General features: G+C 34.8%; 1 protein-coding gene across 17 annotated transcripts in view; it reads right to left on the minus strand.

The window, feature by feature from the left end:
* LOC123516350 (early endosome antigen 1-like) overlaps window positions 1-22,205 on the minus strand; it is a 199,011-nt gene that overhangs the window by 14,795 nt on the left and 162,011 nt on the right. For 13 of the 17 annotated variants that reach the window (XM_045275634.1, XM_045275636.1, XM_045275630.1 and 10 more), the window contains 10 exons: window positions 18,878-19,069; window positions 16,559-17,221; window positions 16,160-16,327; window positions 15,825-15,980; window positions 13,985-14,137; window positions 13,393-13,581; window positions 6,356-6,495; window positions 1,858-4,567; window positions 675-770; window positions 68-205 (listed from right to left, as the gene is read on the minus strand). In XM_045275634.1, coding sequence (XP_045131569.1) covers window positions 68-205; window positions 675-770; window positions 1,858-4,567; window positions 6,356-6,495; window positions 13,393-13,581; window positions 13,985-14,137; window positions 15,825-15,980; window positions 16,160-16,327; window positions 16,559-17,221; window positions 18,878-19,069 — 4,605 coding nt within the window. The remainder of the gene's footprint in view (window positions 1-67; window positions 206-674; window positions 771-1,857; window positions 4,568-6,355; window positions 6,496-13,392; window positions 13,582-13,984; window positions 14,138-15,824; window positions 15,981-16,159; window positions 16,328-16,558; window positions 17,222-18,877; window positions 19,070-22,205) is intronic. The other 4 variants (XM_045275631.1, XM_045275632.1, XM_045275633.1 and 1 more) reach the window with 4 other exon arrangements.

Raw genomic sequence — 22,205 nt, forward strand, 5'->3', positions numbered from 1 at the left:
ACCTCATTTTCTCTATATATCTACATTCTCATACTCTCTATATATTTACATTATTATAAATTCTTACTTTGGCAAGCTGCTGTTCCATGTTGTTCAGCTGTTCTCTCTTCTTGTTCAGTCGAGCATCCAAATCAACTAACGTCTTCTCCTTCTCATCAAGCTGCTTGTTTCTCTGCTCCAGTGTGTGGACCTTCTGCTCCACCATCTGAGAAAAATTTTAACCTAAGCTGATTTCCTGATAATGTTTTTACTACTTTCATTGAGACACATATTCAAGATGCGTCCTATGGTTGTGAGAGAATGACTCTGAAAAGCAGTAGGTGAATGCTGAATCAAGTATGTACAGCTTATATCAGAGAGAGAGAGAGAGAGAGAGAGAGAGAGAGAGAGAGAGAGAGAGAGAGAGAGAGAGATGGGGAGGAAGGTCAACCAGAGCAAAATAAATTCTTCTCACATGGTTACCAAACTGAAGGAGCTCATTTGTCAACACAGAACATAATTTGATAGTTGTTTCACAACAAATACTCAATAATATTATTCTGTCTTTGAATTTCCTAGATAGCAATTAACCTATTTAGATGAAACGTCATCATTTTATTGAACATATGTAAAGTCTTCTTGAAAGAGGGATGGTATTGAATGTTGCATTGGTGTTGTCTCCTTCTGGTGCTCACCTTCATCTGTTCCTCCAACTGTCTCTTGATTGCTTGCGAGTCATTTCCAGGTCTGGCACCATTCTGAAGCTTTTGGTTTGCTTCATGCAAATCAAGCTGTTGGGTTCATTATAAACAACATCATTACCAAAGATAAAAAAATAGATTGTAATAAAAAACTTCTAAAAAGTTTGTACTTTCCAAACCTAGAACATATTTGTGTACCTATAGTTTGTATGTAAAAGTATTTGCAACACTTCATAAAAAAAAGTAATGACAATGAAAATGATAATAAATGTAATGAATGAGTTAGAAAATGTTAGTCTTCACTTCCGATAAGCACACAAAGGAGATATTAGTACGATGGTATCCAGTGTTTAGTATTCTGTCTGCCTCATGCCTCATGCACTTCTGTAACTTACATGACTGCCCTTAGTCAGCCACAGGTGAATTCTGTGTACATAAAATGAGAATAAATAAAATGCATCATGTAATATCCCATGTTTTCCCTAAAATAATATTTCACTTATTAAAAAGGTCAATTGGGGTACAGTGCAAAGAAACCAGAGAAATAAATAAACTTTAAAAAAAAAATCATGTAAAAGTTCAAGAAAAGTATTGCTGAACACTGGCTTGAGAGGGTTTCACCTGCTACATTTTGCCTGTTTCTAATAAAAGCTAAACAACAATAACAAGAACAAAAGCAATGAGTAAATTCTAAACCAAAGGGAAAAGAAATAAATAAAACTTCCATCAAAGAATGTTGAAGCCCAACTGTATCAAGGGAAGACTTAATTGGTTCCTCTACTCATGATGGGTGTAAATAGATTAAGGTGTCACAATGGTAAATGAACATGCAGCCTACATGAGGGATGAAGCAGCTCAGAGTGATATATTGATATATGGTTCACTTAATCTAAAACTGCTTTGCACAAGATAGAACAGTTTTGAGCACACAATATCTTAAAATAAAAATAAGCATTTACATACATTTATAAAAGCCTAATTACATTGAATTTGAATGACATTGCCAAGTGCATGTCACAAATTTTTATAGAGAAAGTCAATGACAGCAAAACAACTTTTCTTCTCCACATGCATCAGTGCCTAAGTCTTTGATATCTATAACAGAATCAAATAAGGTCTTGCAATTATTTATCTAAACAAATGTGAAATCTCTGGTCCCTCATTTCCCCCAACTGACCTGCTTCTTCTCAAGTTCAGTCACCAGTAACTCCAGCTGATTCTGCAGCCTCTGTTTCTCTACTGCAGAGTTCTTCAGTTCAGTGTTAGCCTTGTCTAGCTCAGCTTTTAGCCTCTGTGTGTCAGGACTATCGCGTGGGTTATTGCTCTGTTTCTGTAATTGTTGTTGCAAATTCTGAAGCTGCTGTTGTAGGTTATGTTGTTGTTGTGTTTGCTGTTGTATATGTTGTTGAGACTGTTGTATCTGTTTTTGTAAAGTGACATTTTCTTGTTGTGCTTGTTGGTTTTGTTGGTTTAGGTGTTGAATCTGTTTGTTTGCCTCCTGATTCTCCTGAGTTAACTGTTGTATTTGATGGGTTGTCTTTTGGCTCTCTTGTGCCATGTTTTGTAATTGTTTTTGCATTTCTTGCACTGCTAGTTCAGCCTGATCTGCTCTCTGTTTCTCAGAAGTTATGCTTTGTTGAAGCTTTGCAGTCTCTCCTTCACCCTTTAGAGTACTATCCTTTACCTGCTTGGTCATCTCTGCTGCATCACGCTCAGCTTTTTCTGCTCTCAATCTGCACTTTTCTCCTTCACTTCGTAAAGTTGCAAGTTCCTTTTCTTTTCCTTGTAACTGGACAATGAGGTTCTTTAGCTCCTTTTCTGCTTCTCTCTGTATAAGACCAGCCTCTTTCTGTGCAGCCTGAGCATTCTGTTGTGCCTTCTGTACTTCTTGCTGCAACCGTTGAACTTCTTTTTCTGCTTCTGTTCGCAAAGCGTTGAAATCCTTTTCTTTAACTGTAAGCTGCCCTTTCAACTTCTGAATTTCCTTTTCTCTACCTTCTAACATATCCTTGGCACCTTGTTCCATTTCCTTTGTTGTACTTGATAATTCTGTCTTTATTCTATTATTTTCTTCTTTAGTTTTCTGCAGTTCTGATTCAGACTGTTTGAGTTCTTGTTGGAAGTTAAGAAGCATATCTTGTGACTTCTCTAACTGTTTTACTAATTGGTCTCTTTCAGACTGTAACTGCTTTAAGTCCGTTTCTAGTTTTGATATCATCTTTTCACGTTTTTCTTGAGTTGTATTCAATCTCTCTTTTTCAGTTGAAACCTTACTCAATTCATCTTTGGCTCTTTCAAGTTCTTTATTTAGCCTTATTATTTCTTCTTTGCATTTCTCAAGGTCCATGTTATACTTATGTTGATAGTCAGCTGCTTTACCAATCATGTTTTTACTTTCATCAAGATCTCTCTTGATTTTTCTGTTCTCCGATTCAATCTTTTCTTTAGCATCGTTTGCTTTTCTAAGTTCAGTTTGTGATTTCTCTAGACGTTCATGAAGTTTTTCAAGTTCTACTGACATTCTCTCAAATTCAATTTTGGCAGATTCATTACTTTCGTGATATTTAGACATGTGCTGTTGGGATCTTTCCATTTCATGTGTTAATCGCTGGACTTCCATCTCTGCCTTCTCCTTTCCTGATTGGGCACGAGTCAATTCAGCCTGCATTCGTTCCAATCTGTCTCTTAGTTTGTTAATTTCTATAGTGGTCTTTTCTACTTCAGTCTTGTTACGGTCCTGGGCAGAAAGGAAGCGCTCTAGTTGCTCTTGACTCATCTGAAGATCACTCTTAAGTCTATCATTTTCACTTTCAAGTTTCTCTACCTTTTGTTGTGATTTTGTGCATTCAATTTGTGATCTCTCATACTTGTCCTTCAGTTTTTCAATTTCAATATTAGCTTTTTCTAATTCTCCTCCTTCATATTTGTCTTGAGTTGTGTACTTTCCTACTCTAGATGATGGCCTGTCAAGATCTGCCTTCAAACCAGCAATTTCTTCAGTTAGTTTTTCATTTAGAAGTTTTTCTTTTTGGAGCTCTATCTGACTAGTATCATATCTTTCTCGTAACCTCTCATTCTCTGCTGCAGTTTTCTCAACATCCTGCTTATTTTTCTCATAGTCAAGCTGGTATTTGCCTCTGTGTTGATCAGCTCTGTCTATCTCACTCTTAAGCTTTGTCACTTCTGTCTCATATTTCTCCCTCAAAATAGATTCTCTTTCATAGTCCATTTGTGTCTTCTCTAATTTATCCTTTACTCTTTCTATTTCAATCTTTAACATTTCATAGTCCTCTTTCGTCCTTTCTGTATTTTCCTGATACTTGCCCATTCTCACTAGTACTCTATCCATTTCAGCCTGTATATTTTCACATTCTTGTTGCAATTTTTCCTTTTCATTACGAACTTTGCTGAGTTCAATAGCATTTCTCTCATACTTATCTTTATATTTTTCAACTTCAATCTGTAATCTTGCTATTTCTTCTTGGCTCTTTTCTTGATTATTCTGTGCTTTGCCATATTGTGCCTGTGCTCTTTCTAATTCAAATGTTAGCTGATCAACATCATTCTGTAATTTTTCCTTCTCACTGCCAACTCTCCTGAGTTCAACTGTTGTCTTATCATAACGTTCCCTGAGAATTGTGATGTCTACATTGAGTCTTTCAATCTCTTCTTTTAGCTTCTCCTCAGCCTCCTTAGCTCGAACACATTGTAAACTCGAGCGATCATATGATTCTTGTATACGATCATAATCTTCTTGAAGTTTAACCTTTTCATCTTTAATCTTATTAAACAGAACTTGAGTTTTTTCTATCTCAATTTGAAGGCGTTCCTGTTCTGCTTGAGCTGATTCTAGTCTTGTCTGTAGTCGATAGTTCTCGCTTTGAGATCTGAAAAAATGTAATTTTCACATAAGTCTCCTCCTTATATAAAATTTTTGACACAGAATAGCATAAAACACCCTTACATTAGAAGTTTACAAGGAGCAAAAGCCATTGGGAGATTAGAATCAGATGACACACAAATAATAATTCATAAGTATTATTCATACTAAAAAAATTACATATAAATGATTTACATATTTTTGTATTCATTAACTCTTAAGAGGTACATACAAGTTGTAACATGAAACTAGAACAAACTAAAGCTACCAACCTAGAAAGAAGGAAAAATAATAGGATACTTTTTAGGAAATTGTAACAAATGAATGGATATCTTTTGTTAATGGATGTTACAAAAATTAATAGTAACAAAGCCAAAAAGAAGAGGATAAAATATTCAATATTCAAACAATGCTGGAAAATTTTACCCTCTGAAAAAGAAGTAATAAACTCCAAAAAAGAAAACTGAGTTATGTGTACATACATTCACAGAATTTTGAAATATATTACGTAGTTAAAATAGACAAAGATAAAACTATATAAGCTTATTTCTAATTTGTTATGCAATTATTCAGACAAAGCAAATGCCAAACATTCAAACTCATTCACATTCACACACACGCAGAAGGATGATAGGAAATGTGGAGACGTGACAACATGAGATTAGCTACAATCCAGTTCACTAAAACTAGTAAAATATATTATACATAAGTTGACCACTTGATGTTTCAAAATATTGCATGCTTTCCTGGAGCTTGAACTTGTGTAGACAAACTGTCATTGTGTCTTTGTTGTCTCCTTGTCAAGCTTTTTATTTCTCTCACATTTTCAGAAGTCATATTAATTAACAAAAAAAGCCGTGTTGAAGGAAATGGGACCAATTAGAGCATACTGTATTTTTAGGATAAGGACTCATGCAGATAGCCTGTTGTGGTGTCATGCCCCCTCTCTGGATTGTTATAGAAATACTGGGAAAACTGTTCTAAAAGCAGGATAAATTTCTAGCCATGAGAGGTACCCTAGCTGAGCACTGAACACCTGACAAAGAGTACCAGTGCAATAAGTGGCCGGACCATAAATAGTCATCAGATCCCAAGAACATTTAGCTATGTACCTTTAATTACTACAATAGTATCACAGGCATTTCTTTCCAAGGAACATTAAAAGTTATTAAAGTAAGAATTAATGACAGTAACGTAAATTCACTTGCTCCTATATACATATTTCCTACTTCAAACCATTATCCCTGTACTAGTTATTATTTCCAACTAAAGATTCTCTCCTGTCTGTATGATCATATTCTTGTGTTTATGAGTCACGACTAAAGCTAGCTTTTCTTTGTCACAATGTAGGTCACCAAAATATTATAATCTCTCTACTTCAGGCACCTCTGTTATACTTGGTATCATTATTACCATCCACTGCATCTTCTATGGTTGGGTATGATGTTAAAAAAATGAAGGAATAAAGTGACCATACTATAGCAGCATAGTCTTGTCTTTATGAGAAACAGACACAATCAGCTCCCAGAACATTTCTCCACTCACAAAACTAGAGATCACTTGAATCTTGTGTGTGTGTGTGTGTGTGTGTGTGTGTGTGTGTGTGTGTGTGTGTGTGTGTGTGTGTGTGTGTGTGTGTGTGTGTGTGTGTGTGTGTGTGTGTGTGTGTGTGTGTGTGTGTGTGTGTGTGTGATTTTATGTACATTTTGCATTATGCTATCATCCACTAATATTGCACTCTCTGGGGTGTTTTCATCATCCATCACATCTCAGTAAATATCATGAAGGAACTCACTTGTCAAACTTTTCAAGTGCCCTTTCAAACTCTCTGTTGGCCATTTCTTTCTCATCCTGTGCCCGTGTGGCCTGAGATTGTGCCTTCTCTAGCTTCTCCTTCAAAATTTCCACTTCAGTTGAGCGGTCATCTCTTTCCAACTGGCAAAGGAAAAATCTGGTTTTAGAAAAGAAACATATTCACTGTGGATAAAAAAAAATGTGGATACTACCATACTACTGTCACCACTGCTGCTGCTGCTACTACATCTACTTCTGCTGCTGGTACTATCACTATTGCTACTACAAGTTTCACTACCACTATCACTGTAAATCTGGATCACTGTCTATATATATATATATATATATATATATATATATATATATATATATATATATATATATATATATATATATATATATATATATATATATATATATATATATATTGGTATATTTTCTTTTCATTACAGTTGACATTGTACATGAGGCTGTGGATGTCTGTTCTTCTTAACATGGATGTACGTGAACACATGAATTATTTTTCAAAGTTACTAGAGCTATCTAAAATGTAGAAAAGATTCTTTATTAAAATAAGAATACATTTAAGTATGTATGGTATGAAATAATAATTATGAAAAACAGAAAAATTGGTTAAATATTTGCATTTCATATTAAAAATCAAACAGAAAAATAATATACCTGTTTTGGGATCATATTTATAATTCCTATTTGGTACACAAGCCAACTGTCGGAAATGAAATCAGGTTCTCTGCCTGCATGAACTAACACTATCCATACCATGTTAACCAGCATACTTGAGAATGTTGATAATGGCTGCTGTAAACTCTGTGTGTGGATCAAACCTGTTGGAGACACTTGTTGGTAAAAAGAAAGGCATTTGTTACTAATCTAGTCATTCTTTTGTTAAATTGCATTTTTGACCATAACAAAACACAGGAGCCTGTGAAGCATGATTACAATAAGTGTTTGTGGAAAGATCTACTTTTATACAAGCTGGTAAACATTCCAAATCTCTACTCTCAGGCCATGAATCTAGCTGTTAGTCTGGCTTATCCCACTGTCCTGTTGTGGCAGTTACTTAACAAAGCATTGTGATCTAAATGCTTATTTGTTGCTTTATATATCATCAATTAATGCATAAGAAACTAAATGGTGTAGGTGGCTCTCTTTATGTGCTGTTTTTCATTCCAACAAATTATGGAGAACACACTGTTAGATGAAGTGAAAGAGGAAGCACCCATACTCTTTAGCTTTGGTTGATATTCAAATATTATTCAGTATTCCAAAGTAAACAAAGATCTGTTAAATTCACTGAACTGATTAAGTACATGGCAGGAATTCACAAAGAAAAGTCCATTGAAACAGAATATTTGCAAAAAAGATCAGAATATTTGTAAAAAGACTTTCTCCCCAGCTCCTGCCTCAAACTACAACCACCTTGATTCATTCTTCCTTTGATTGCATCCAGATTAATGTTTCATATTAATGTGTAACATTCTATCTCCTAGAAAAAATTACTATACCTGCCTGGCAGTAATGACAGGTCCATTATCAAATATGCTTAAAATTGAATGTATCCTCAATATTCAATAAAAATTCTAGTTTACATGAAATATATAATTCTGAATTGAAAAGCAAGTGGATTGGAAACCTTACATTGTAACTGATTCTGAAAATCACATATTAGTATATGATAAATATGGCCATCAATTAATTTTTATAATCAAGTTCTTGGGTCTTTCCATCCTATGCAATTTAAAGTTCTCTAATAATCTTTTTTGTAAAAACACCAAAAACGATATCTTAGCCAAAGAAATTGAATTTGTTCTATACAGATTGCATTATAACAAAATTTCATATGCTGATTAATTGCTGGAACCTTACACACTGAAAAGTTGATAGTGAGAGAGTTCCAGCTGTAACTCACCCAAGAAGATACACTGACTGGCTCTTCCATCCAAAACCAAAGTCCCTTCTGTTTGACACTCCATGTATTAACCTAATTTTCTGAGAAAATTTTCATAAATTATGCACTAAATCCTTTCCTGCAGAAGAATCAAAGAGCAAAAAAAAAAAAAATAAATAAATAAATAAATAAATAAATAAATAAATAAATAAATATATATATATATATATATATATATATATATATATATATATATATATATATATATATATATATATATATATATATATATATATATATATATATATATATATATATATATATATATAATGGAAACTACTGCAGACATAAATATGCCATGAAGAATTACAGTTGTGAGAGATACACTTTGTTGTGAGATGCACTGACTGGCAGATATGTACAGTGTACATGCTAAGAACTGTATGTACGTATTTATGAATACACACATGCAGATTAACTTAAGAATGTGAAAAGTGAGTCTAATTAACTGTAATGATAATGCTAACTTTTAATTAAATACATTAGTCTTTCATGATGACTGAAAAATGCAACAAAGATGTGTTGGTGACAATTCATCAGACATTCATATAGATAATATGAAGGTCAATTTAAAAAAAGTATTGTAATTTTGTGATGTTTCATAAGAAATTTCAAAGAAAACTTTTAATTATGGAATGAAATAATATCTCTAACTGAAAACTTTACAATGAAGTAAAATTTCATATATATATATATATATATATATATATATATATATATATATATATATATATATATATATATATATATATATATATATATATATATATATATATATATATATATCTCTGAAAATATTCACTGATCAGATCAGAAGTAGGGATAGTTTTGCTGCTGGATCCTTGTGAATAAAGACCTGTATGCTGTACCATGGACTCTTGCAGAGTGGTCAGTAAGGATTAGTCCTTTCTCCTACACAGTTCTACAAGTTAACAGGAGAGAAATTGTTCGTCTATGTGAGTCTGTGAGTGTGTACAGTATGGTACATGTGGATGCCTTGTCTTCCATTGCCCTCTCCACAGAAATGTTGGTTTGTATATAAATAAATGTTCTAATATTATCATGATTTGCAATATGTACAAGTTAAGAAAGTGAAACTGACTTGCAAAATTTATGACCTGATTTTGTGTAACTTGAATTATTGCTGAAAACAAAAGATGGTCATTCAAGGTAGGCATTCATGGCAGAAGGAAATGTTGGCAATAAAATGTTTCCAGCCACAGTGACAAATTTGATGAAGTTTTGAGGATGTGGAATACCAAAGTTAGCTGATCAGTTTTACCTAAATTAGAAATTTTGAATTTAAGAAAATCCCTATTCAATTTGTGAATTTTGCAAACTTAGTCTCTGTTATCAGATTAAAAATATTCTTCCCTCAACAGGTGTGAGAGAGCTACATGCATTCATCTGCATCTTGGAAATACATACTGCACATTAGTTTGTGTTCATATATGCATATGTAGCTATGTATATATATATATATATATATATATATATATATATATATATATATATATATATATATATATATATATATATATATATATATATATATATATATATATACTTGATTAACAAGAGCTGATTAGGTAATAATTACCTTGAGCTCCACAATGAAACAAAACATTGTCTGCATCAAATATAGAAAAGCATGGCCTACTAATAGAGCAATAAGCTGTTTTTTTTTTTTTTTTTATCATCTGGCAAATGTGAATTTGATGATTCACATGAACCAAAGTCAATCTGATCTTAAAAGAGTACTGCAATGCAAGAGCTTCAACATTGAAATATATATTCAATTGAATCATAATTTGTGAAAATCAAATTCTAGATAATGCCTCTTTTCTAAAATCTGCTTCTCTATTTCATAAAAAATGTTCCAGGGTTTGATTGGAGATACTGTTGTGTTGATTAATGTTACTAATACATAGCATGGTATATCAAATGGCTATAGCAATATAGTCACAGTAAATTTATATTTCTTTTACTCCTACTACTTTGTAATAATTAAGTAATCTGAAGATGGGGATGTTTTTCTAAACTTATAATTTGCATACAAGGTATATGCAAATACCATATGTATTACCAATTAAAAATGGTTAAAGAAACGGTATTATGAGGTGCAACATTGTCTTATTTATGGATCACTTGTGGGATTACAAATTCAGTTCATTCTTTACTAATATTTACAAAAAACTAACTATGATCCTACTCTTATTGAGTAAATCAGAAGAGCATGCTTTTTGTGATCTATATTATTATCCTTTATAAAAGACTAACCTACTTCATACAAATGTTCTTTTAAGGAATGTGGTAACCTAACTTTGCAGACTCTTACAGTAATATCCAAGTCTCTTCGTGGCTGACAATGCACAAGCAAGCAGCCAGGCAAGCAAATGACAAGCTACTACCATACACTTACCAGCTAAACTTATTCGAGTTGTAATTTTTTTGATTAATTTTTCCTTAACTTAGTGGGTGTGTCATGCAATGCTTTGTTTGGGATATTGCGCAGGTTTTTCAACAGCTAGCTATCCAGGCCAGTGTTGCCATTCCATGCAAACTAACTGCCATATGTGTGATCCAAACGCATATCATATTGTTAGGGGACTGAATCTAAAGTAAAAGTAAATGTACTGTACATAAAAAAAGTACTGGGGAGGGGACTGTATAGTTACATGGGAACTACATTCTGATATAGAGGGAATTCAACATTCTAATTTAGTTACCACTGTTATTAGCACCAGCAGTTTTCGTTTAATATGAAATTTGTTACCTTTTTGGTTTGCATTGTAAACTGTATCCGTTAATCAATGTCAAACATTGATATGATTCTGAAGGAAAATTTCCATAATTTTAGCACACTAGTTAAGAGTTTTGTGAAGCTGTGATTATCTTTTGTGTTAGAATGGCAGGAATATGTTCTCTAAGGAAATGCATACATATCTTGTTATCATCCTTATTTGCCACTAATGTATTTGAGCTTCACACTTAGATGGAGAGCACTCTGGCACACCATATTCACTGGTCCCTCACAAATTCATACAAATCCTATATTTAGGCTACTTTCCTTTAATCAAACTGTATAGAGATTTATGTAAAGAGAAAGAAAAAAACTATTATAGGCCTTAACAAAATTCATAATGAATTAAAAACCCTGAAACAAATCTAACAGAGTCTCTAAGAAGGTTGTAGTATCTATACACGCATTACTTATTACTTAACTTTAACAGACTTAAATCTAATACTTGAGAACCAATGGTACTTACTTCTAATCATACTAATGGGAAAATTCAATTTGAGCATAATTTTCCTTCCAAACTAAGGCTAACTTACTAACTCTACTATCACATATATACACTGCACCACGAGTCAGTGAATAAAACAAAGGAGCTAAGCAATATGAAGAGAAAACACAAACTATGCTATCTTCAAAAACACAACAATGCATTATTGACATTACATATTCTGACTATGATCTAGAAGGATTCATGGGGGACAAAACCAACTTAAAGTGAGAAGGAAACTAGATACCATACCTATTTCCCTAGAGTGCTGACGTGCCCTTAAAGACAACTGAGCTGATTTGAGGCAGTTTCCAAGTGAGATTATCCTTATCTTCTACCATACCTAATCCTCAAGTACATTTCCCCACGGTTAAAAGGTTTACTTTGAAGATATATGTAAATAAGAGAATCAGAGTTGGTCATTTAAAGTATGCAAAAAAAAAAAAAAAAAAAAAAAAAAAAAAAAAAGGAATAAGAGGCTTGCACCCCATATTAAGAAGTCAACAGCTTGCTGCACTATCCTAACACTGGGTGTTGTTTGTCTCTTCTTGCATACTTGATGAAATTTCTGAATACAAAGCAAACTGCATAAATATGTTTTCAAAATTCAAACTTATAGAATATGCACAATGAGAACAAATATTTTACACAACTTACAAAATTGTTTTGAAAAAAAAGTGGCTTTTGAGTGACAGTATGTATGCATGTATACATTTAGAGAACTTTCCAACACAGGAAATTATCTAAAAGTATTTCTACATATACTGCTGTTCAATAACTGCACTGTGCATGACAGTACTGTATTATACTATCATTTCATGACAGCCATAATTTAGCATATGGAATGATAGCAGGGCAGTGTAGTTAATACTTCATTGATTCAAAGAGTTTCCCATTAATTATGGCAAGCAAGGGACAAAATAGGATACAAGAAAGTGTCAAACACTTTGTGAGTTCTATCAGTGTGTGAAAGAATTTGACCTTGCTATATGTGGAGCAGACCCTCTTTGCCCTACATTTCCTCTGCCAATCAAACCTGAGAAATGTTATAATAGACTTCATTTTTCAGTTTCTTCAAAGTCTGCATCATACAGAGGATTATGTGCTTCTCAGGTTAGAGAAAGTGAAAGCAACCAAGTGTGAAGAATCTTCAAGAATCTATTACAACCTTTAATCTTTTAAAGAAAATTCCATGATAATATAATTCAATTAGTGGTTGTTGTCATAGATATGTACAAAATCAGTTCCTTACATAAGTAGATATTAACTTATTTACAGAATTATTCTTTATGTAGTAGTCACGTGCTTCTTGCATAACTATTCTCTTTTTGAGACTTACGATTCCACAATGCATGCATTGTGTTTTATATTTTCTTTAACTTTGAGCCTAAATCCCATTTTCATATAAATTTCGATTTCATATATCAGTTAGATAAAAAAAAGAATTATCATAAAAATTTGTGAGGGACCAATAAGCAATAAAGAAATGCAGTGATTTCCAGCTTGTGTATTTTGCAATTTGAGCATACACAAGTTTTAGCCCTATGCATAATAATAACCATCCTCTATGTTTGTGCTTCATCATCACTGTCAATATTCTTCTACCAAGATATCACTGACAAGGCACAACTTTGCTACCTTGTACCAAAGCAGCAGTCCCCATAGACCAATTACACTCAGCTACAGCCGTGGGTGTGGTCAGCTAGGCTTACTACGAACTTTCGACTCAAGCTCGTCTTCTGTGTTGTACATTTACTATTTCTTCTAACTAGCTGCACCCACCATGAGTTTCTGCAGCTGAGTTGAGGTCTTCTCGTATTTTTCCTTCAGGAGTTCCAGGTCCCCGTACGTATTCTCTCGGTCCCTCTGAGCCTTGCCCAATTGCGTCTGAAGCAAATCCACCTTCTCGTTCAGCGCTTCCACCTCAGCACTTGCACCTTCCCGCTCTTTCTGCAGGCGTGCCATCTGAGTCTGAAGGAAAACCCGCTTGGGGGTTAGCCTGGTGGTTTCAAGTATGCATGTTGGGTAGAGGATAGGTAGGAAGTAGGAGATTGGTGGCGTAGTGGAACTCCTATTTCTCACTTCAGTTCTCCCAAGGAACAAAGAGCGATTCCTGTCAGTCTTATGTATGAGAAAAGCTTATGCAGCCTGGATGCAGCAAAGAATTCCCTTCAGCCAATGTATTTTAATTGCAAAATAATTATTGGTTGCAATAACCAAGATAATTAAGTTTTGATGTGGTGCTTCTAATCTATAATGCTTGAAATTAATAAAGTTGTTGAATTTGTTATAAGGTTAACTATTCCTATGATGTCACATCCAAAGCATGCTAGGACACAGGCAAGCTAATAAAACAGAAAAGAACAAAACTTACTTGAAGCTTCTCATATTTCTCTCGCAACCTATCTGCCTCATGCTGTGCTGCTTCTCTCTCCTTGGATTGTCTGGCATTTTGACCATGAGCCTTGTCCAGTTGACTCTGTATTTGTTCAAATTCATAAGCATGTTTCTCACGCTCAGCTTGTATCTGTGGAGTCGGCCATGTTCTTTGTAAGATTTATTTCAGCATTACTGACTGATTAAAAGTGACATAAAACATTTTAACCTGAAACAAAAATTTATGTTCTGCATGCAATTAAAGAGGACTTTTACACTTTAAATGTCAGCTATTTACAAGAGTAGTTATAATATACAGGGAGGAAGAACGAATCTGTTCACTAATAATCAACTAAAGAGATGCTCAATTCATATCTTGTAACAGATTAATTTAATTCCAGATTGTAATGTCAACAAAATTATCATTAGGGAAAAAAATATTGGTTAGTTAAACTTAAATTGTGTTCCTTCAGTAGCTTTGCTGAGTGTAGTATATATGAATGAGGCCATCATCTGAATTCTCATCTCCTAATTTCAGTTAAGCACACTGAACCATCAAGTGTCATACCTGTCCCCTTGACTGAAGGAGCATGGAAATACTTCTCCTTAGTAATATTCAATACAGGTAATATTTTTCTCAGTCTAACAAGCTGTTAGATTTCATATGGAACAGTTGAACTGTGCTGTTGAACCTTTATCTCAAACTGAAACTTCAATGAAACAGGTTCTGAATAATTCTGGTCAATTAAAAATAAAAAAAATAATGTCCTTTAAAAAATATACATAATTTTGTACTGTTGTCAACATCAAATTTTATTCTATCATCCTTTTCATGATATTACAAAGTAGTGATAAAAGTTTTTGGTTCAAAGCAAAGTAGTTTTGAGAATTTAAAGCAGAATTACTTGGACATATGTAACTCCAGTAAGCATAGGAATAAACTAGAAATAATCAAACATAAGGAGTCTGCCTGTACTCTAAATGTAAGGAGACAGGTACTGGTGCAAACTGAAACTTGTGGCCTCGCTGCTTTTGCACTTGTGTTAAATTTATTATGTACGTATAATCATGTGGTTGAAATGTCACCATCTCTGAGGTATTCTTCAATAACAGAGCAATAGCAACAAAATTTAAAGACTAAGTAAGATGCAAATGGAAGGAAATTAAAGGTGGTCATCCATTAGCATGTGCACCCCATGCATTCCAATACATTCCAATACATTCCAATAAGAGTAAGCACGCCTGACATCAGGAGGTGAGAATATGGGTCAACATATCCCCCACCTTGGAAAAAAGGAGAAAATATCTTAAACCCACCCTCTATTAGTGGCCCTTGATAGTTACACCCCTGACAAAATGAAATGGTTGTCCCCATCATTAGTAAATGGTATTCCCATTTGCCTCTCCCTCCTCATCAGTACAAATCTTTTGGCCAGCCCTCAGCGACAAACCAATCAAGAAAAGACCTGGATTGGGCAGGCAAGAGGTGCAGTGATCTATGGTGTTGTACCAACATCTTGAGACAGCAGAGCATAACATGTCTGGCCCACACCATCAGATCACTCCCATCTATAAACACACTGACTAGTGGCTTAATTTCCTCTATGATATTCATACATTTCACTGTGGTTTTCTGTTCATAAAAAATTACAATCAGGGCCCTTATGAATTTACAAAAGGTATCATATCTTCCCATTGAGAAGATACAAAGCTCATTATTACCAAGAAAATATTAATAGCCAAGTTTGTTAAAATAAAATCACATAGTTTCTCAAATTCCTTGCTTTCCTCGATCATTCTTCTTTCACTCTTCTGTAACAATAGTATTTCACACTTACCCTGCGCATCTCAGCACTCTGTCTCTCATAACGTTCCTGAAGTTGGTCCAATTCAGACTGAACCTTATCAAGAGATGACTGCGTCTTTTCCTGTCCAATCTGTGCTTTGCCCACTGTTGCCTGAGACCTCTCTAACTCCTCTCGTAGCTTTTCCACCTATCATATAAAAAGAAACATTGATGAGGGAGTATGAAATTAAATGGATTATGTAAATTTTCAGTTTTTTGTTCTTTCAAATCTCAACACAGTTTACTCAAATCCTTACACATTATCTTTGCATATTTCTGTTCTCCTACTCATATGAACTTATGAACAATTGTAGTTTACCAACTGACCTCATTCACCCAGCGCTCTCTCTCACTGTGCTGCCGAGCCACTGTGGCCTGGGCGCGCTCCAGCTCTTCCTGAACGCTGTCTTTCTCACTCTGAGCATTCTCTAGTCTGGCTTTCAAACGGTAAATCTCTCCTTGTGCTTTCTCCACCTTCTCTTGCAGCTGCTCCACCTGTATTGTTATATTAGCTCAGACCAGTTTACAGAAAGAAAATTAAATTCTAGTAAAAGTAAAACATTAAGCACATAGGTACCTTTCAAACGGTATTTCATTTATTCAGCCTTTCTTATTACTACAATACCTCCAACCTAGGGCTGGCATTACTAAGAAAAATCCAGGCTGTGGCTACGGCTGCTATAGTACTTCTGCTCGCTACTAACAGAGATGGAAGTGATTATTGACCTTTACCTCCACATGGGACCGCTCATAGTCAGCTTGGTTCATACGCAGTTCAGTCTGTGCTCGCCGCAGTTCTGCCTGACACTTGTCTAGCTTCTCCTGCAAGCGTTCCACTTCTCCCGAGCCTCCAGGTATTGAGGAGCGGCCGTATGTGGGGTGGGAGCGCTCCAGGTCATGGTGGAGCCTCTCATTCTCAGTCCTCAGTCTGTCATTTTCCATCTCAAGCTTGGTGAGGCGATGGCGGTAAGACTCATAGTCACTTGTACTCTTACCCACTTCCCCATGCATCTTTTCCAACTCTGCCTTAGCCTTGCCTAACTCAGACTGACTGGACTCAAGTTTGGCTTCAAGCTTGTCCTTCTCAGCCAGTGAACGTTCAAGGCGAACCTGCAGCTTTTCTACTTCCCCTTCAAGTGTGTGAAGTTTCATCTTGTACTCAGCAATGTCCCTCTCATGCAGTGATTGCTCCTGGTGCCGCTCTTGTTCTGCTCTGTCGCGCTGCTCTCTAAGCTGTGTGATCTGTTTGTCCTTATCTCCAATGGCCTCTTCCAAAGAGGACAGTGCACCCTCTGATGTAGAGTGGTGGGCCTGCACTGCTGTCAGTCGGGCCCGTGCCATATCTACTTGGTTGTCTTTTTCCCGCAGCAGGTCCTCTAAGTTCTCAATCTGGGGATTCAATAAACTGTAGTTTGGTATACAGATACAAATCAGCATATCTCAAGCTCAAAGTAACCTGTTGCAGCCACTTTTCTAGTAATTTTGTTCTTTGGTCCAAATGATAGTTCTATCAAGGTATACAAGTTATGTGATCTTATTACAGTTTCTGAATATCAATAATAATCAACAGCATATCACTTGTCAAAAGGAAACCTGGCTTGGTTTAATTTTAGTAGAGCAACTGCTTAGAGCACAAATGTATTACCTTCCTTGAGGATAGTAGTTATACAGAAAAGACAATAACTGTAAACTGTGGTTACATTTCAACCTATCATATCAATATTAATAACTATGTATGTAAATACATATAAAGATACTATACAATTATTCAACTTGAAAGAAATATTATTTTATGACTAAAAATAACTGTAAGGGTAGAATTTATGATAAAAAAGATAAGGCATACTACATATCAGACACTTAACCTAGAAATACCTTGGGCTGAGTCGTGAACACAATACACCTTCCTGTGCTAAGGATGAGAGGACAGACATACTGTACTGTCGTGAACCTTGGGCAACAAGAAGACTTTGAAGTTAAAAGAAGTTTTACTGAAAAAAATAACTCAAATAATTTAGAGGATATTGAAAATCTCCTGAGAAATGAAAAATAAAGAAAAAGTACATAAAACATTATCTATGCAACATAAAATAATGAGATAAAGGAAAAGATAAATGCAATACTGTAGGAGCAAATGACAAAAAAGCTTACAGTTTTTTAAGCTACAGACAACCACAAACTAAGGGTTTGTTTATTTGTTACCTGTCAGTTTCCACAGCCAGTATACCAGTGCATGCTCTGTGTATATGTATATATATAGTAACCTCAATTAGTTTGTTATTTGGTTAAGCAGTTAATTCAGAAGGCAGACACAATTGTATGTATTGGAAATGTTTTGATTAGTTGAAGCTGTCAATGTCAAGAGAAAACCGTGAATGAGACATTGTTGTCATCAGGCAGGCTTGCATTAAGGTGAATGGAATGGAAAATGCCTTATTGATGATGACTGGAGATCATGAGGTGTTATGTATGTATATGATGAGACTTAAACCATATAACTGATTACTGAAAATAAATAAAAAAAAGACTGATCAATAAATGACAATGAATTTGCTACTGGATAGTAATCAGACTAAGAAAATAACACTTTGATTATGAATTTTGAAGCCAATAACAATGCTGTCTAAGAAATAAAAAAATTCCCCTTTGACAGGGAGTGAGTCAATGTGGTAATTCAGTGTTGTCATATAAGTGTAACAAATTGTACATTCATAAAAACCTGATGCATATGAATTCACTGACCTAGTTTGTTCAGTTTTCTAATAAACATTCAAATTATTGCTTGCATGAATTGAAGCACTCAAAAATAAATTTGATACTGTAGATAAAAAAAAAAAAAAATCTAAATAAAATACTGTGGTGCTTTATATCTTACCTTCTGTAACTTCAACTTTGTTTTATGTCAACAATGACTAAATTTCAAACATCATTACTCTTACCAGTCTAGCCTCCATTTTGAACTTTTTTCAACAGAATATTTCTTCAGCAGTGCATTTGATTGCTACCTAGGCTAGAAATACTCTGCCTACTGTGACTCTAAAATACCTTTCTTTGCAAGACATTGATCTTCCTGTCCTTAATATCCATGTGATCACGAAGTTCAGTTAGCTCTGAGTTGAGCTTGTTCCTTTCCTGGGTGGTCTGGAGGGCCTGCTGGGTCTTCTTCTCGATGGTCTTGTTCTTCTCCTCAAGTCGCTGCCGCATCTCCTCCACCTGACGAAGTATACCGGAGGAATGCTGTAAACCAAAGCACACAAGGGTCGCCCATAAATCTTGATTCTTTAAAAAGTGGGAAGGAAATCACGCTGCTTCCCTGTTTGGCGGCCGTGAATGTTTGTATCGATAGAATTGCCTCGCATCCGTGCATTCTTAGCATCCATCTCATCCCATTCGCTTGCCTCATACGTCTGAGTACTTAGTTTTGGTGATGAGTAAGAGAAGGGGAGAGGGTGGATGATGACTACAGATGGATGCATGTGATACAAACATCAATGCTGAGGTGTACATGTGGTAGTTTTGGGAGACAGGGTGTATTTAAAGAAGTTAATTCAATGTAAAGTCAGCCAAAAGCATCCTCATTAAGATTAGCAACAAGAAGGTAAGTAAGTAAGTAAGTAACTAAGTAAGTAAGTAAGTAAGCAAGTAAGTACATGTAGAAAGAAATAATTCAAAGTGAAGTGGTATCTTGGATAAAGATTATTAGTAAATGAATGTACAGCACAATAGCAAAAGTAGAGGCTGAAATTACATTTTATTGACTTCTATAGATGGTGCCACCAGAGCTACAGGTTAACAATGAAGCATGGCCAGGTTGTCAGCTGTGCAAGTCATTCACACAGGAATGCCTGATACACACTACCAAACACATAGCAATGACCAGTAAAACCAGTTAAGTGTTACTGTATCATAAATCAGCAAACCAACCTAATCCTTAACAACAAAATAGCAAGATGTATTTAGATATTACATAAAGATATTGAAGTTAAAATTCTAATGTATAACATGTATAAGATAATTTTGAGTCTGTAATGTGCTGTATATCAAGATTTCTTGGTCTCACACCTAAATTCATTAGTACGTTAGCACAAAGGCAGTCTGTCATAAAACTATCTAAGCAATGGTTTGGTGGGTATCAGTATTTATATATTATTCTGGCATAAATAGGGACTCTGGTTGCATGAACAAAATGCAGGACGCTACTCGTCATTATCTAGGAGGGAGGGAATGGAACAAGGGATAAGCAGAAAGGAAAATATTTGTATGGGAGAAGAGGGAGAGTTTGGATGGATCCTTCAAGAAGCATAAGAAGAAAAAATTGATATGCTGGGTTGCATAAGGCAAATTGTGTTGCCATCTATGAAAAAACTTAAAATTTTTGGGGTAATCTGCAGCTCATTACTTCATTACTTTAGTTTTACTTGACAACCTTTTAAAAGGTCATTATTAGTCTTCATTTGTTAAAAGTCTTTTTTTGATCAAGGCATTACTGTGTGTGTGCAAGTCTGGACAGTGTTGACTGCTGTCCATGTATGCTATTGTGTATGTAAAAACAACTATATAGTTGACTGTTTGTCAGTCTATGTTAATGCAAGCACATGTATAATGTATGAATACTTTAGTTAAGTGCAAGGTGCTGTGTTACTATAATTATGTGGGTCAACATCCTCAGGCTAAAGCAAACTTAATTTTCAAATTGAGAAAGTATATATACATATGCTGAGCAAATGATATATTAATTCAGTCACTTATAACTTAAATGCAAGCAAATCCATACATCAGTGCACAGTACCAACACTGAAAAAAGGAAAATTAAATTTCAATCTTTTGATAGTGATGATGAATCTTAAATAATGTAAAGACTTTAGATTTTCTAAATGAAATAGAACATATAGCTCATTAATACCATGAAAACTTTTCTAAGAGCAAGTGTAATTACAGTGATTTAATCATTGTTCAACAATGAAAAAAACATTCACTGTATTCCACACACAAATCATGAACAATAAGATATCATATTTAAATATTCAGGAATTGGTATGGGCATGCTTACTACTTGTAGCTTCTTGCAGCTTCTTTTAAGTTTTTATAACTGTCACAGAAATCCCTGGGAATTTATCACTTTCATCATTTCGTCAAGTCTTCACTCACATCCAGAGAATACTGTTCATGTCTCATGAAAAGTTCTCCCAACAAATTTCTTTGCCCTTCACGAGTAGGTACTAATTATCCAGTTCTGTGTTGTGGGTATTGTGAGTAATAGACTTAAATTCATCCTAGCTAATCTGGAATTTTCCACCCCAAAGTAAGATTCATGCATTCCATATGTATATACAAAGATGATTACTATATTATGAGTACATTAGTTTGCCTGAATATTTACAAAGACATACAAAAATGGCTTCTTTTCATACTCAACCACTAATATTAATAGTTAGTTGGCAACTCAGATTTTGTCATGATTGCAATACTGTAAGTTATCAGCCACTTGAATGCCCTTCACCACTACAGTTTTCAGAGATACCCATCTACACCAATGACAATTATGTCATCTATAAAAAAGAAAACTGTGAAAGGAACGAAGCTGAGGCAAGATGGAGAATGGAGAAGAAACCAAGTTCAGATAAGTTCTGGGCATCACCTCAGGCAACTCAACAGTCGACACTGTGGGCAGCTTTCATGATACCATTACCAACTTGCATGTAGTACACTTCGTAATGGCGGGTTCACACATGCCAATTTGCGACTAAAATTGAAAGTCGGTAGTTTGACTGAATATTTGTGCCTAGCAACTTAAAAAAAAAAAAAAAACGTGAAAAAAGATCGTCATTTTGGTCTTATTCAGTCCATTTGCGACTTCATTACGTTGTGATGTCAATGAGAAAGGTTTGAAAATGTGGAATACAGATGTTAAGAGGATGCTGAAGTTGGTGAGGGAAAAAGAACACATCTGGGACCCTAATAATGAATTACAGAGCAAAAAAAAAAAAAAAAAAAAAAAAAAAAAAAGGCTTACGCAATTTGCCGTTCGATGGGATAGCTGCCACTTTTCAAGAACTGTTTCCCTCTACGCAGGGTGTTGTTGGAAGTGTGGATTGAATACTTATGATGATTTAATTTGATCGTCACCGGAGGAAGACATTTTGATGGGTAGCTGTTTGTTTATTTTCACTTCCCGTCAACCAGCCCATACTTCCCAGTCGCTATGTATGAGCGTGTTCCGACTTGAAGAGCTTTATCGATACTTCTATCGACTTGCAATTTCAGTCGCATATTGACACGTGTGAACCTGCCTTAAAATGGCCAGAAATACTATCTGATTTAAGTGCAGCAGCCTGCGCAATGCTTTTGTACGCAAAATAGAAATATTCTTCGT

The sequence above is a fragment of the Portunus trituberculatus genome, chromosome 40 (genome assembly GCF_017591435.1).
Source record: "Portunus trituberculatus isolate SZX2019 chromosome 40, ASM1759143v1, whole genome shotgun sequence".
NCBI lineage: Eukaryota > Metazoa > Arthropoda > Malacostraca > Decapoda > Portunidae > Portunus > Portunus trituberculatus.